Source organism: Pinus tabuliformis, chromosome 8 (assembly GCF_031772625.1).
Source record: "Pinus tabuliformis cultivar Carrire ecotype Pingquan chromosome 8, CPIR1, whole genome shotgun sequence".
NCBI classification, from domain to species: Eukaryota; Viridiplantae; Streptophyta; class Pinopsida; order Pinales; family Pinaceae; genus Pinus; species Pinus tabuliformis.
In genome coordinates, this window is record NC_142294.1 from 1,061,534,840 (window position 1) to 1,061,547,677 (window position 12,838).

At 31.7% G+C, this 12,838-nt stretch overlaps 1 protein-coding gene across 1 annotated transcript; it reads left to right on the forward strand.

The window, feature by feature from the left end:
* Positions 1-4,513: 4,513 nt before the first annotated feature.
* Positions 4,514-9,593, forward strand: LOC149238997 (sugar transport protein MST3-like). Its single transcript, XM_089373285.1, has 4 exons — positions 4,514-4,839; positions 4,940-5,256; positions 5,652-6,281; positions 8,599-9,593. Exons 1-4 carry the CDS (start codon positions 4,704-4,706, stop codon positions 9,070-9,072), a joined length of 1,557 nt encoding a protein of 518 aa, XP_089229411.1. The 5' UTR covers positions 4,514-4,703; the 3' UTR covers positions 9,073-9,593.
* Positions 9,594-12,838: the final 3,245 nt, after the last annotated feature.

The following is a 12,838-nucleotide window of genomic DNA, read 5'->3' on the forward strand; positions in this document are numbered from 1 at the left end:
GTACAATACATTTTTAGAAAGATCTATCCTACAACAAAAAATTTCTACAAAATACCTCGTCGAGTGATAATAGGTTTGCCTGTTTTCCAAAAAAACATCATTTAGGGCCTCAAAACGACTCTAGAATTTTAGGACTCAAAAAACTACCAAAAATAGTAAATTGTGCTACAATCAAGGAAACTGAAAGAAACAATGGTGGGGGTCCTGGTGCAATAGAAAGGTTTCCACCAATATCCACATGGATTAGGAATGCTTACATTTTTTGGGAAAAAAGAAGACGATTACAATGTTAAATGATCTGGTGATGCAAAATATTTGTGAAACAATTTTTGTTGTGTCTTGGTCTGAGGAAGACTGGAAGGTGGATCACCTTGAGGCACTCATTCTGATCAGGTTAAATTTGCACCAAAATATGATCACATTTCTAACCAAGCAGGATTAGGTACTAATGCCCTCATCTAACTCGTTTTATACTCCTCCTGCAGGTTTTCTTAAATTAAATTTTGATGGTGCATCTAAGGGAAATCTAGGAATTGTTGGGTTCAGTTGTGTTTTCGAGATTGCAACAACTATGTAGTACGTGATCTCTTTGCTTAGCGTTGTAGTGTCATAAGTAATAATTTTGAAAAATTTTGGGCTTTGAGAAAGGTCTTTTGATTTCAATCCAAGATGGTTATCTTCTCCTACAAATTAATATAAATTCATAACTGATTAATTGTATCCAACACCTCCTCAATGGTCAACCTCCATGGAAATTTGGAGGAGTTGGTATTTGGACGGGGTTGTTTGGCATATCAATGGTTTATTGCCAAAGGTGTATTATGTGTTGGCCACATACTAAGCGCGAGGGGAACAAGGTTGCCAACTTCCTGACAAATCTAGGATGTGAGTCTAGACAATTAGTATTGGATGAGGGATGATGTCCTTTTGTTTTGCTGGAGGATAGTCAAAGGATTCAGATTTGTTGGATAACAACAATCTCTCCCCCGATGGGGGTGCAAAGGGCAATGATTACGAATTTTCCTTGTTACAAGAATTTTTTTTACAGGTGGCATGAAAGTTGTTATGGCGTGTTATTGGATGAGGGATGCCATCCTTCTATTTCGCTGGAGGATCTTCAAAGGATTTAGATTTGTTGGATAAGGACAATCTCTCCCTCGATGGGGGTGCAAAGGGTAATGATTACGAATTTTCCTTGCTATGAGAGAATTTTATACAGGTGGAATTAAGGTTGTTATGGCGCATCGTATAGGCAGTGAAGCACTTTGGAGTGTGGTCCAGAGGTATCGCCATTTTAAATGTTGTGTTATTACTCCAGGGTGGTGAAGGTACGTTCTTTGTGGGAAAGGAGGTGAGGCTGCATCCTCACCCTCCTTCACCTCGTCTAGCTTGGAACGATGGTTCTATGTGTATCTTCTACATGTGGGTGTGTTTTGGTTCTTTTAGGAGCTCAGGTTCCATCTGTTTAAGGTGTCTGGTGCAGGCAACTTGCTCTGGTGCGATGAGGTTGTTTTCTTCTCCCTTCAACAATTGTATTTTATTACTTGTATGGAGAGAGCTCATTCCCCTTTTTGGAAGTTGGTTAATGATGCAACGTGGAGAGACCTCATCCTCCTTTTTGGAATTTGGTCTCCCTTTTCTTTGTTGGTTCACCTCTTGGACTTTGGTCACATTTCCCTACTTGTTATGGACGTGTGTTCTGATATGAGGATGTGACTGGAATTGTGATTATTTCAAATGGTGGTGTACTTGGATATGAGGGTGGGGCTAGAACTACTCTCTTTTCTATGGACTTCAATGTTTATCTAACAGTCATATTTTGTGGTTTATGCGATGACTTTGGATGTGTTATGAGCTTTGTTATTGTGGTTATGGACTTCTTGCTCGACACAGTTTATTACTCAGGTGTTTGGGAGCTCAGTTGCTTGCTAGACCATATAGTTGGTGGCCATTCTTCTCTTGGCCAATCAATGTTGATTCGATATATGGTGTCGATATAATTTATTGTACACAATCTACTTTTATCCCAATGAATATATTCACTAAAGTGTGTTGGTTTTTGTTGTACTAATGTCGTCCCTTAAATGTTAAAAATAGTGTTCTAAATAACTAGTTATTCATGGTCTTTTAGAACTATTGGCTATAATATTATTAACTGTAATATACCTTGTTTTAATTAAATATAAATTCTCAAAAAAAATATAGAAAAAAAATATCCATAAATAACTTAAGAAAAAATTTACTCCAAAAAACATTAAAAACAAAATTATTTAAAATTATATATATATATATATATATATATTACCTAACAATTTATACAACTCATAAATCGTAATTATTTTATCAACCTCAGTGAAAATAATGTAAAATTAATCTTATAAGAAACGTTCACCCTTTAACATTTGTGGAGGGTCCAACGAAACAATTAGGTTGTCTCCGTACTCTCTCGTATACTCATGGTATACCTCCTTCACCCTTTAACATTTGTGAAGGTCCCACACAGCAATTCGGTTGACAGTGTTGTCTCGTATACTCATGATATACCTCATAAAGTAGGCATTGAAGGCATAATATGCGTGCCACTCATCAACTCCGGTTAGTTAGTTTAACGAGGTTTCAAATTTTACAAATTTACTATGGAAAGTGGTTAGTTAGTTTATATATATACAAATTTACAAATTTACTATGGAAAGTTTGGTAGGATATTGATAAAATATTATATATATATATATATATATATTTAATTTAGAGTATGGGTTTTAAGTTTGAAGATTTTGGATATTTGAAAATTTTCGATGGTAGTGAATTTATTTCCATTATCAAAAATAAGATTTAAACATTTTTATTATCAACTCTTAAAACATTTGAAAAAAAAATTACACTATATTTAATTATCCAAACAAATTTACCGCCTCAACATATACACGATCTTTAAATTTAATATCAATAATTCAAATGTGATCAGCTTTGTATTTGGCAAAAATATATTGACAAAATCTTCTAATCACTATTAATTATATATATGAATTAATATTTATTATATTAAAATAAAATAATTTATTTTAATTTAATTGTTTTTTAATAAATTTTATCTTTATTTTAAATAAACACGTGTTTACAAATGTGATGATATGAACATTGTGAAAAAAAAATCATTCAAATTAAAATTCCTAATTCATTCACACCTTTATTCTAGAACTCTTTATTTTAATATATATAATTTAATTATTCATTCAAAAAAAATTGGATGATCCTTTTTAAGTTTAAGAAATGCATATCTTTATTTTGATATATAAAATCTAGTTATTTGTTAAAAAAATTAGATAATCTCTCTTAATTGTACAAAAGACCTTTAAGTATGACTGAACTAATTATCACATACATTTTACTATGACTCTAAATATACATTTCAAATTGAAGAAGAATGCGTGGTAATAATAAATGAAGGAATGCAGATTATTTGGGTGTAGTCTAATAAAATGAAATGATATTTTTTTAGGTTAATTGTGTTTAATTAGATAAAAAAATTCAAAAATTATAAATTTAAATTTTGTTTCAAAAAAATTCAAAATGTGAAATTTATTTCCACATTCAAAAACATATTTTGAATAACAAAATATTATGATCTCATATTTAACCAAAAAAAACCACAAGCCACTTGGTTAATTAAAACTTTGGTAATTACTTAAAATAGACAGATTATTTATTCTTAGAATAAAATTGTATACCGTATTTGATTAAGGGATAGGAGCTTTTACGAAGCATAAATTCCCGTTGAAGCTGAATTCTCTAGTATTCTGACCTGCATGAAAAAATGGAAGTGTGCTTTACTTGAATTTTTTAAAATAAAGTGTATGAAAAGATCTGAAACGTACAGCGTTTATATTTTTTCAGTTTTGTTTTCGTTAAGTTCCCGAATATTTATCCAAAGTGATATAATTTAGACACCAAGATAACCTATGCTCCGAACAATGCTGCAATAACTGAGTAATGTATATCCACAAAACTGCAAATTCAAACTGAGAAATTTCATGGTTGTAATCCAGTCTAAAAAGGGTTTGTGGTTATCCTTTATTTTGTGGAAAAAAACTGGAAATTCAAACTGAAATTTCATGTTTGTAATCTACCCAAAAAAAGGACTTGTGGTTATCCTTAGGTTTCTGATTCGGAGTCACGGCCAAATATACGTGTAAATCCTTTACGAGTCAATCGATCTGGATAAATAAGTTGTTGAAGCTCAAAATTCTCCAATGGTATCTGGAATTTTGGCTTTTTTTAATATTTAAGTGGTGTGACTTTGTTTACAGCTGATATGTCTTCAGAGTACTGGCCGCCACGAAGAGAAATCTATTCAAAACAAACTCATCCGAATGAATTTGTGTTAGTTTAGATATGAACTTTGACTTTTTAAAGAGAAGAGCCCCTAGAAATCCACATGTTCCAACAAAATTCGTGGCTTCAAGTAATATGAATTTATATTAATATCTGGATCAGATAAGATTATTTATCTTAATTATATCATAAAAATTTGGTTAACTTTTGGAAGCATCTAAGTTCGTTCTCAGAACAAAAGATTAATTTTCCTGATTCTATCCTATAAGTAGATATCTTGATCTTAAAGAACCAGGGCCTGGGAGCAGAAACTCTTGCTGTAACGGAATTCGAATTCGAAAGGTTCAATTTCAGAAGCCCAAAATTTCACCATGGCTGGAGGGGTTGTGGTTGCAACGTCGAGCTCTGGAAAAGACTATCCAGGGGAGCTCACCACGTTTGTATTGGTCACCTGCATCGTGGCTGCCACTGGGGGTCTCATTTTTGGGTATGACATCGGTATTTCAGGTGAGATTTTCCTTATCAGCAGTTAATTAATGGCGGCCATTCCGCATGATATCTTTTTATCAAAAAAGTTCTTAATGATGTTACAACCTCAATTTTACAGGCGGGGTTACATCTATGGACAGTTTTCTGAAGAAATTTTTTCACGGTGTTTACGAAAAGAAGAGAGATTCTACAAATCAATACTGTCAATTTGACAGCCAACTACTGACGACATTCACATCTTCTCTGTATCTTGCTGGGCTGATCGCTACCTTCTTTGCATCCACCATTACCAGAATGTATGGACGTAAGACGTCCATGTTGACTGGCGGTACCAGTTTTCTTATCGGTTCTGCTCTTAATGGCGCGGCTGTTAATGTAGAGATGCTTATTCTGGGGCGCATTCTACTTGGTGTCGGCGTCGGATTTGCCAATCAGGTAAAAACTTTATATGGGTTTCGTATTTATTAAATAAGAAAGAATTATAGGTTAAAATTAATTCAAATGGAATATGTTATGCTTCTTGCTTTTTACTCAATCATATATTTCTGGTATATTTGTTGGTCTATTTGTTTTACAAATAGATTAGATATATTATTTTTTGGTAGTACAGAGGCAACTAGAACGATTTGATTTTAGCCTAGACCGAATTACTAAAACAAATAAAAATATAAAATTAATTCAAATTTTATGAAAAAAATTATAGATAAATTTTAATTGTAAAAATAAAAATTACTGTAATAAGCATCTAAATTTAATAATAAAAAAATATTTAAGTTTTTGTGGCTATTGATTCCTATCTGGAGGGATTTATTTTTTACTCTGTTTTGCAGGCGGTTCCAGTGTATCTGTCTGAAATGGCCCCGTACAAATTAAGAGGAGCGCTTAACATAGGCTTCCAGTTGTTCACAACAATCGGTATCCTAGCCGCGAACCTGATAAACTATGGCACAGACAAAATCGATGGCGGTTGGGGATGGCGGGTTTCCCTAGCCCTGGCAGCGGTTCCCTCCGCTATAATGACAGTGGGAGCGCTGGGGCTTCCAGATACGCCCAACAGTCTAGTGGAGAGAGGGCACATGGAAAAGGGGCGAGCAATGCTCGAAAGAATACGCGGAACTAAGGATGTGCAGGCAGAGTTTGAGGATCTGGTGGAGGCCAATGAAATGTCGAAAAGCGTGAAACACCCATTCCGGAACATTTTGATGAGGAAACACAGGCCTCAGTTAGTTATGGCGGTGGCCATTCCCTTCTTCCAGCAGTTCACAGGAATAAACGCCATCATGTTCTATGCACCGGTGCTGTTCAAGACAATTGGTTTTGGAAGTAATGCATCTCTCATGTCTGCGGTCATAACAGGTCTCGTCAACGTTCTGTCCACAGTTGTTTCCATTGTCACCGTCGATAAATATGGACGAAGACTCCTTTTCATCGAGGGCGGTATTCAGATGGCAATCTCTCAGGTAACTTTGTCATTCAAGTTTTTTCACCAGCGTTAGCTTTATGGAGTCCCTGAGTTGAAGTTAATTGCGGATATATTCTGCCATGGAATGGATATGGGTTTCTTGACTTATTTTATGTTGGTCTGATTTCAAAATATTCGGAGAATCTATAACATTGTGATTTTATAACATAGTTTTTTCGAATTATTTGATTTTATTTATGTTTATCACACTTCAAAATATTTTTGAAATCATTAGATTTTAGAATATTTTTAAAATTAACAAGATATAAAGATGTTTTTTGAAATATTATTACAAATTTTCAGCTAGGGAGAATAGCTATTGGTAGTGGGATAGCTAGCTTGTCTTTCTGGTATGTGTTGTCCTTCATTAAAGAAAGAGAGAACCTTATTGAAGAGTGATAAGATGGGCTTCCACCCTTTCACTATTGAAATTACCACTTCAAGGCCACCCAAAGCGGTTCTATTCCTTCTGGCCTAGGAGAGCACTGTAATAAGGCAACCCTCATTCCTTGTCACTAATAGGAAACCTTTCTTTAAGGATTGGGAGTATTCATCAATTTTTCTATGAGTTAAAATAAGCTTAAATATTCCAAAATATTTTTGAAATCATCAGATTCCAAAATATTCTTACAATCCACTGAACATAAAAATACCCTTCTAAAATATCATTACAAATTTTCAATTGTATAAAATTTTTTAAAAGTTTATTTTTTTGAGAAAGTATCTATCCGTTTTACTATTGGCCAAGATGGGCTTCGTAAAACATGGTTTTCCGAGCATGGTTTTAAGTGATACGTAATAAAGATTTAGACTTTTTACAGATTAACAGTACGTAGAGTTACTTTAAATAGGAAGTCTTTAGTGCGACGAAGACGAAATAGTGGTTTTCAATGATGTTCGATAATTTATTTCGAGTTTTTAATTAATTTTGTGAGTATTTTTAATTGTGTGTTAATAAAATATTAATAACAATAGTTTATAATAGATTTTAGGAATATTTTAAAATTTGATTGATATGAGTGGAAGTGAATGGTTTGACTTTGTTTTTAATGACATATTAGAAAATATTTTTGGAATCTGTAGTAAAGATAAAGATTCACAAAATATTTTTTTTTGTTAATTTGTTTGTGAGAGATGATTATAGGTTTAATTTTGGGTTTGAGAAACCACTATCCAGGGACATTTAAGTGTGGGCCTACCATGGGTCACACCAACTCTTAACAGACTTGATTTTTGTCCATGGAGTTTTGAACATGTGACTTTCACATCACCGAGTGACTCCACAGTACACAGCAGATGTGTCTATTATCCGCCCTATGGCCCATTTTCAAAATTTTAATTACATTTAAAAACCAATTTTGTTTAGGGTAGATTTTGGGAATAATATTCTGAAATCTGATTAATAAGAGCAGGAATGAATTGTTACACGTGGAATTTGTAATCCAAATTAAAAAACTCAAACAAAAATTTTCAAATTTTTAATTATGAGTCTTTCGGATTAATCACATTGTTAGGATTTGGTTCACGTTTCGAACCAACTAATGTAGTTCATCCTCGGGACAACTAACCTCCACCAAATCCTAACAATGTGATTAATCCAAAAGACTTATCTCTACATTATGGATCACAAAAGTCTTACATCTAACATTTTTTATTATATTAAAAAACTAATTTTGTTAGGAATAATTTGAAATCTAATTGATAGAAACTGGAATGGATTGTTTGACCTTGTTTTGTATATCATGATGTGAATGAATTGTTTGACCTTGTTTTGTATATCATGATGTTAAAAAATCTTTTTGGAATTTCTAATAGAATAAAAAAACTTTTGGAATCTTAAATAAAATTAAGATAAAAAACAAAACTTATTTTCAAATTTTAATTATATTAAAAAAAACTAATGAGTAGGTTTTAAGTAAGATTTTTTGGAAAACTTTCAGGTTTTATTTTCAAATCTAATTTGTGTAGAATTCCGCAGCTATTCATTGCAGTCCCAAATTTGACAGGTAAACTCTTCACAACCATAATGCCCTATAAGTTTTTGAGGGCGTTGAATCCATATATGCAATAAAAAAAACAGTTTAAACAACACAAATCAAAATTTGACCACAATTTTTTCACTAAAAGCTAAAAAATCACTTCAAAAAATTCCAAAAATTACTCTTCTCTTTCTTTTAATATTATTCCTATGTAAATTGCAACTTTCTAACTATCGAATAATTAATCCAGTGATGTTGTTTACCCTGATAGTATATATTGTAACCTATTTGTAATATATTACGGAAGAGGAAGCTCTGATACTGTTGAACAAACAGGCACTGGTGGCTTTGCTTTTAGGAATAAAGTTTGGAACGTCCGGACACGGAGATTTATCGAAGGGGTACTCCGTATTTGTGGTGGTGGTGATATGCATATTCGTGGCTGCCTTCGCATGGTCATGGGGTCCCCTGGGTTGGCTGGTTCCCAGCGAGATTTTTCCTCTGGAGATCCGGTCGGCGGGGCAATCAATCAATGTGTCAATGAATCTTTTATTCACTTTCGTCATCGCGCAGGCATTCTTGGCGATGCTGTGTCACTTCAAATTCGGGATCTTCCTCTTCTTCGCTGGATGGGTGGTCATCATGACTGTCTTCGTCTACTTCTTTCTCCCTGAAACCAAGAACGTGCCCATTGAAGAGATTAGCAGAGTGTGGATGGAACATTGGTTCTGGAGAAGATTCGTAACCCCACAACACGATCACAAACAGCAAACGCCTTCTCACCAAGAAGATGGGACCTCCCCCCTATAGTATGTGTTGTATTTGAACCCTTTCATCACACATATCAATGTTCTTTTGTCTTAAATATATCCAAAAATCCCATTAGTTGTAAATGATGTAATGTGTAGCGTAGTGTAGATTCCATTAGTTGTAATTTATGTAATGTCCAGCGGAGTGTAATCAGGAAACTTTCACCAGGTCAACATGATGTACTGAAGGCATTGTTGTAGAAAAAACATTAATAAGTCGGAGTGATTTGATGTTTTGATACTGAACCATTGTAATTTTATTCACCAGAAGTCTTGGATTGCGTTTATTCTTCGCATATAATTCCAGTAAACTTTTGCATTCATTCAGTGATGATTTTAGTAACATCAGATTTAGTATGAAGTTAAGGTTGAATAAGTACAGACATGATATCGGTTCAAACTATAGTTATTAAGTTGGAATTTGAATTCAGATTCAAATTCCATAAGATAAAAATTTGGATGACAAAATTTTAGTTCGGAAAATAATTGTATTGTATATATATATATATATATTTTGTTTCATGTAGTCTCAATATCTTGTGTACATTTTCTTCTTATTCATTTTGAAATTTAAATAATTTTAATCAGTATAAACAATTTTAAAACTACAAATTTACTATCCAAAACCAAAACCACAACCACACTTATATGTTATCTTCAAAATATTTGTTCTTTTCAAAACTCTAAACTATATCTTTTTTTGTTCAAATCTTATCTAAAATCCTTTTAATAAATCATATACATTTAAAACTTAAATATTCAAAACTCAAAACTGCTTTCTAACTGAAACATTCTGTCTAAAATCTTTTTGTAATTAATATATATTTAAAAATTAAATATTCAAAAATCAAAACTACATCCCTCTTTAATTTTAGATTTTATTTAAAATACCTTTATAATAAATACATATCTAAAAATTAATTATTCAAAATTTATTTTTATAAGATTCCTCTTAAGATAGATATATATAAAAAATCAATTACTTTTTATAAAATTTGTTTAATTTCAAGATTTTCTTTCTGTGTTATCTCAATTTTTTAAACCATTAAAAGCAACACTGCAATTAAAGCTGGGAAAATTTCTCTACTTACAATAAGTTTCCATTTTATCTAAAGTCATGTCTCCATATACATCTATTTCCATTTTATCTAAAGTCATGTCTCCATATACATCTATTTTGTGTTGAGAAGTCATCACATTTACCATTCCAGAAATACAAATTGACAAATCCGTCTCATAAACTATAAGCCATGAATTTTCTTTTATCCCGGACATTACCATGAATCAAATCAAATTTTTATCAAATTATTCGATATTCGAGCTAATTTGGTAACTATGGTTCAAACCATTTAATTCATTAAACATTCCAGCAATATGAGTTGATGACAGACATTTAAGACTGTAGAATACATGTGAATATATTCATTATTTAAAATAGTGAATTTAAGTACGAAACAAATAGCAGCAACCTATAAATTCCTACAGTAAAGTGGTGGGCATAATCGGCTTAAAGTCCAGGCTCATATTTACAGCTATCAGAACTCTTTTAATTGATTGCAAAGATAGGCAGAATACTTTCAATTATTTGAATTCATGAGTTTAAATATGAAGTTATATTTAAGTGACGATTAAGGGATACAGAGAGGCAGCCTATATTCTTAAATCATGGGCTTTATTTCTCATATTTGAAACTGTCGATGCCCAAAATTCAGAGTAGAAATTTTTTCACATGCCCCAAAATAACCAATTTCCGGGTATTTCGAATTCTGGAGATTGACATAGGTAAGAATAAGAAAGTTCAATTTCACCCTTGGGCTTAAGTCAATTGCGGATTTTTCGAATATTCGGGAATTGAACAAATATAGGTACAATTAAAAAATTGATCATCACTATATCCCTCCGATTCCAAAAGATTCAAAAAAATCTACAATCAATTTAAAAATATTACTATTTCGTATTCCATTAACAATATCCTCTCCTTGGAGCGCTGTAATGCAAACTTTTCTTTGTTTTGAAAAAATCATGCAACTTTTTCCCAAAACAATAATATCATACTCATTTTCTTCATGGACGAAGCTACAACTTTGGACTTTTCTTTCTTGACAATAAATTTTTGACTTTCTCCTTCCTGTCGCTTTTTCTTTCTTCGCAACCATCATAACTTTTTGACTTTTCGACTTCCTCATCGTTCATGAGTGGCAAGAAATTTCATTCATCCTTAAAGGTGTAATTATGCCGAAGCGTTCATTACGGGTAGCTTGCTTGGTGGTTATTTTTATTTTATACATTTTGAGTTTTTAGGTTATGGGATCATTCCATTGGCAATCTCTGAATTATGAAGCGCGGTGTAAAAACAGCAAATTCGAAATTCAAATGCCAATTATTTTTTAATAAATAAAAATTAAATTATTGTGTTATGTCTGATTGTTAACTTTACAGCCCCTGTTTTCGTCCAAATGTTCATCTCGATTGCTACTTTCCATTCTAATGTTTTATCTCGATTAACTGTGCTATTTTACCGACCATATCTGCGTGATAGTATGATAGTATGTTTTTGTGATTACGTTATGTCGAATAGTGATTTATGCACTTTTATTAACTCTCTTGCTCCTGTTTTTATTTTAATGTTAATCTCGATTGCTATGTTCCAATCTAATGATTTATTTTACCTAAACTGTTATTTTACTCGCATCATATCATATCTATCAAATAGTATTTCTTTCCTATATTGGGTTTTCAAATAATATTAATTTTTTTTATTTAGCGATATAAATTAGGTTTTAATATGTTTATTTTGAAATAAAATTTTTGTAAGCCTTTTACAAGTATAGAGTAGATATGAAAGTGTAATATAAGTATGTAAGCAATTCTAAATGTCTGCTAAATTAAAAAATAAATAAAATAAAAAAGATACCATGCTTTATTAATATAACATGCTCAATTTATTTCACAATCAAAATATTTTATAACAATATGATAAGATATTGACCTCCACTTTACTGTGGATATTATAAACTGCTAAAATTTAGGTTTTTTTTTACGATACCACATGACCAAAAAACATAACTTATTTCACAATCAAAATATTTTATAATAATATGAGAATATTCTTAACCATGGATATTCATCCCCACCTTACCATGGATATTATTAACTTGTAAATATACTTTGTTACAATACTATGAGCTAATACCATGGCTTGTCAATACCACATGACCAAAAAAACATAGCTTATTTCACAATCAAAATATTTTATAACAATATGAAAATATTCTTAACCATGGATATTCATCCCCACATTACCATGGATATTATTAACTTGTAAATAGACTTTGTTACAATACCATAGCTAATACTATGACTAATCAATACCACATGCCCAAAAAACATAACTTATTTCACAATCAAAATATTTTATAATAATATGCATCCCACTTTACCATGGATATTATAAACTTGTAAATAGGATTTGTTACAATACCATGGGCAATTACCATGGCTTATCCATACCACATGCCCAAAAACCATAAATTATTTCACAATAAAAATATTTTATTTTAATTTAATTTTATAACATTTTTCTAAATAGAAAAATGCTATAATTATTTATGAGATATATATAAATCCTCTATCCTTGAGACTACTAAAAACATTCCCATAAAAATTAAAGTAAGGTTTTAATAAAATAAAAAATCAGATTACTTTTATACTTAAAGATGTGAAATTTATATAATACAAATAGTATTAGTAAGAACCAACATAGATCC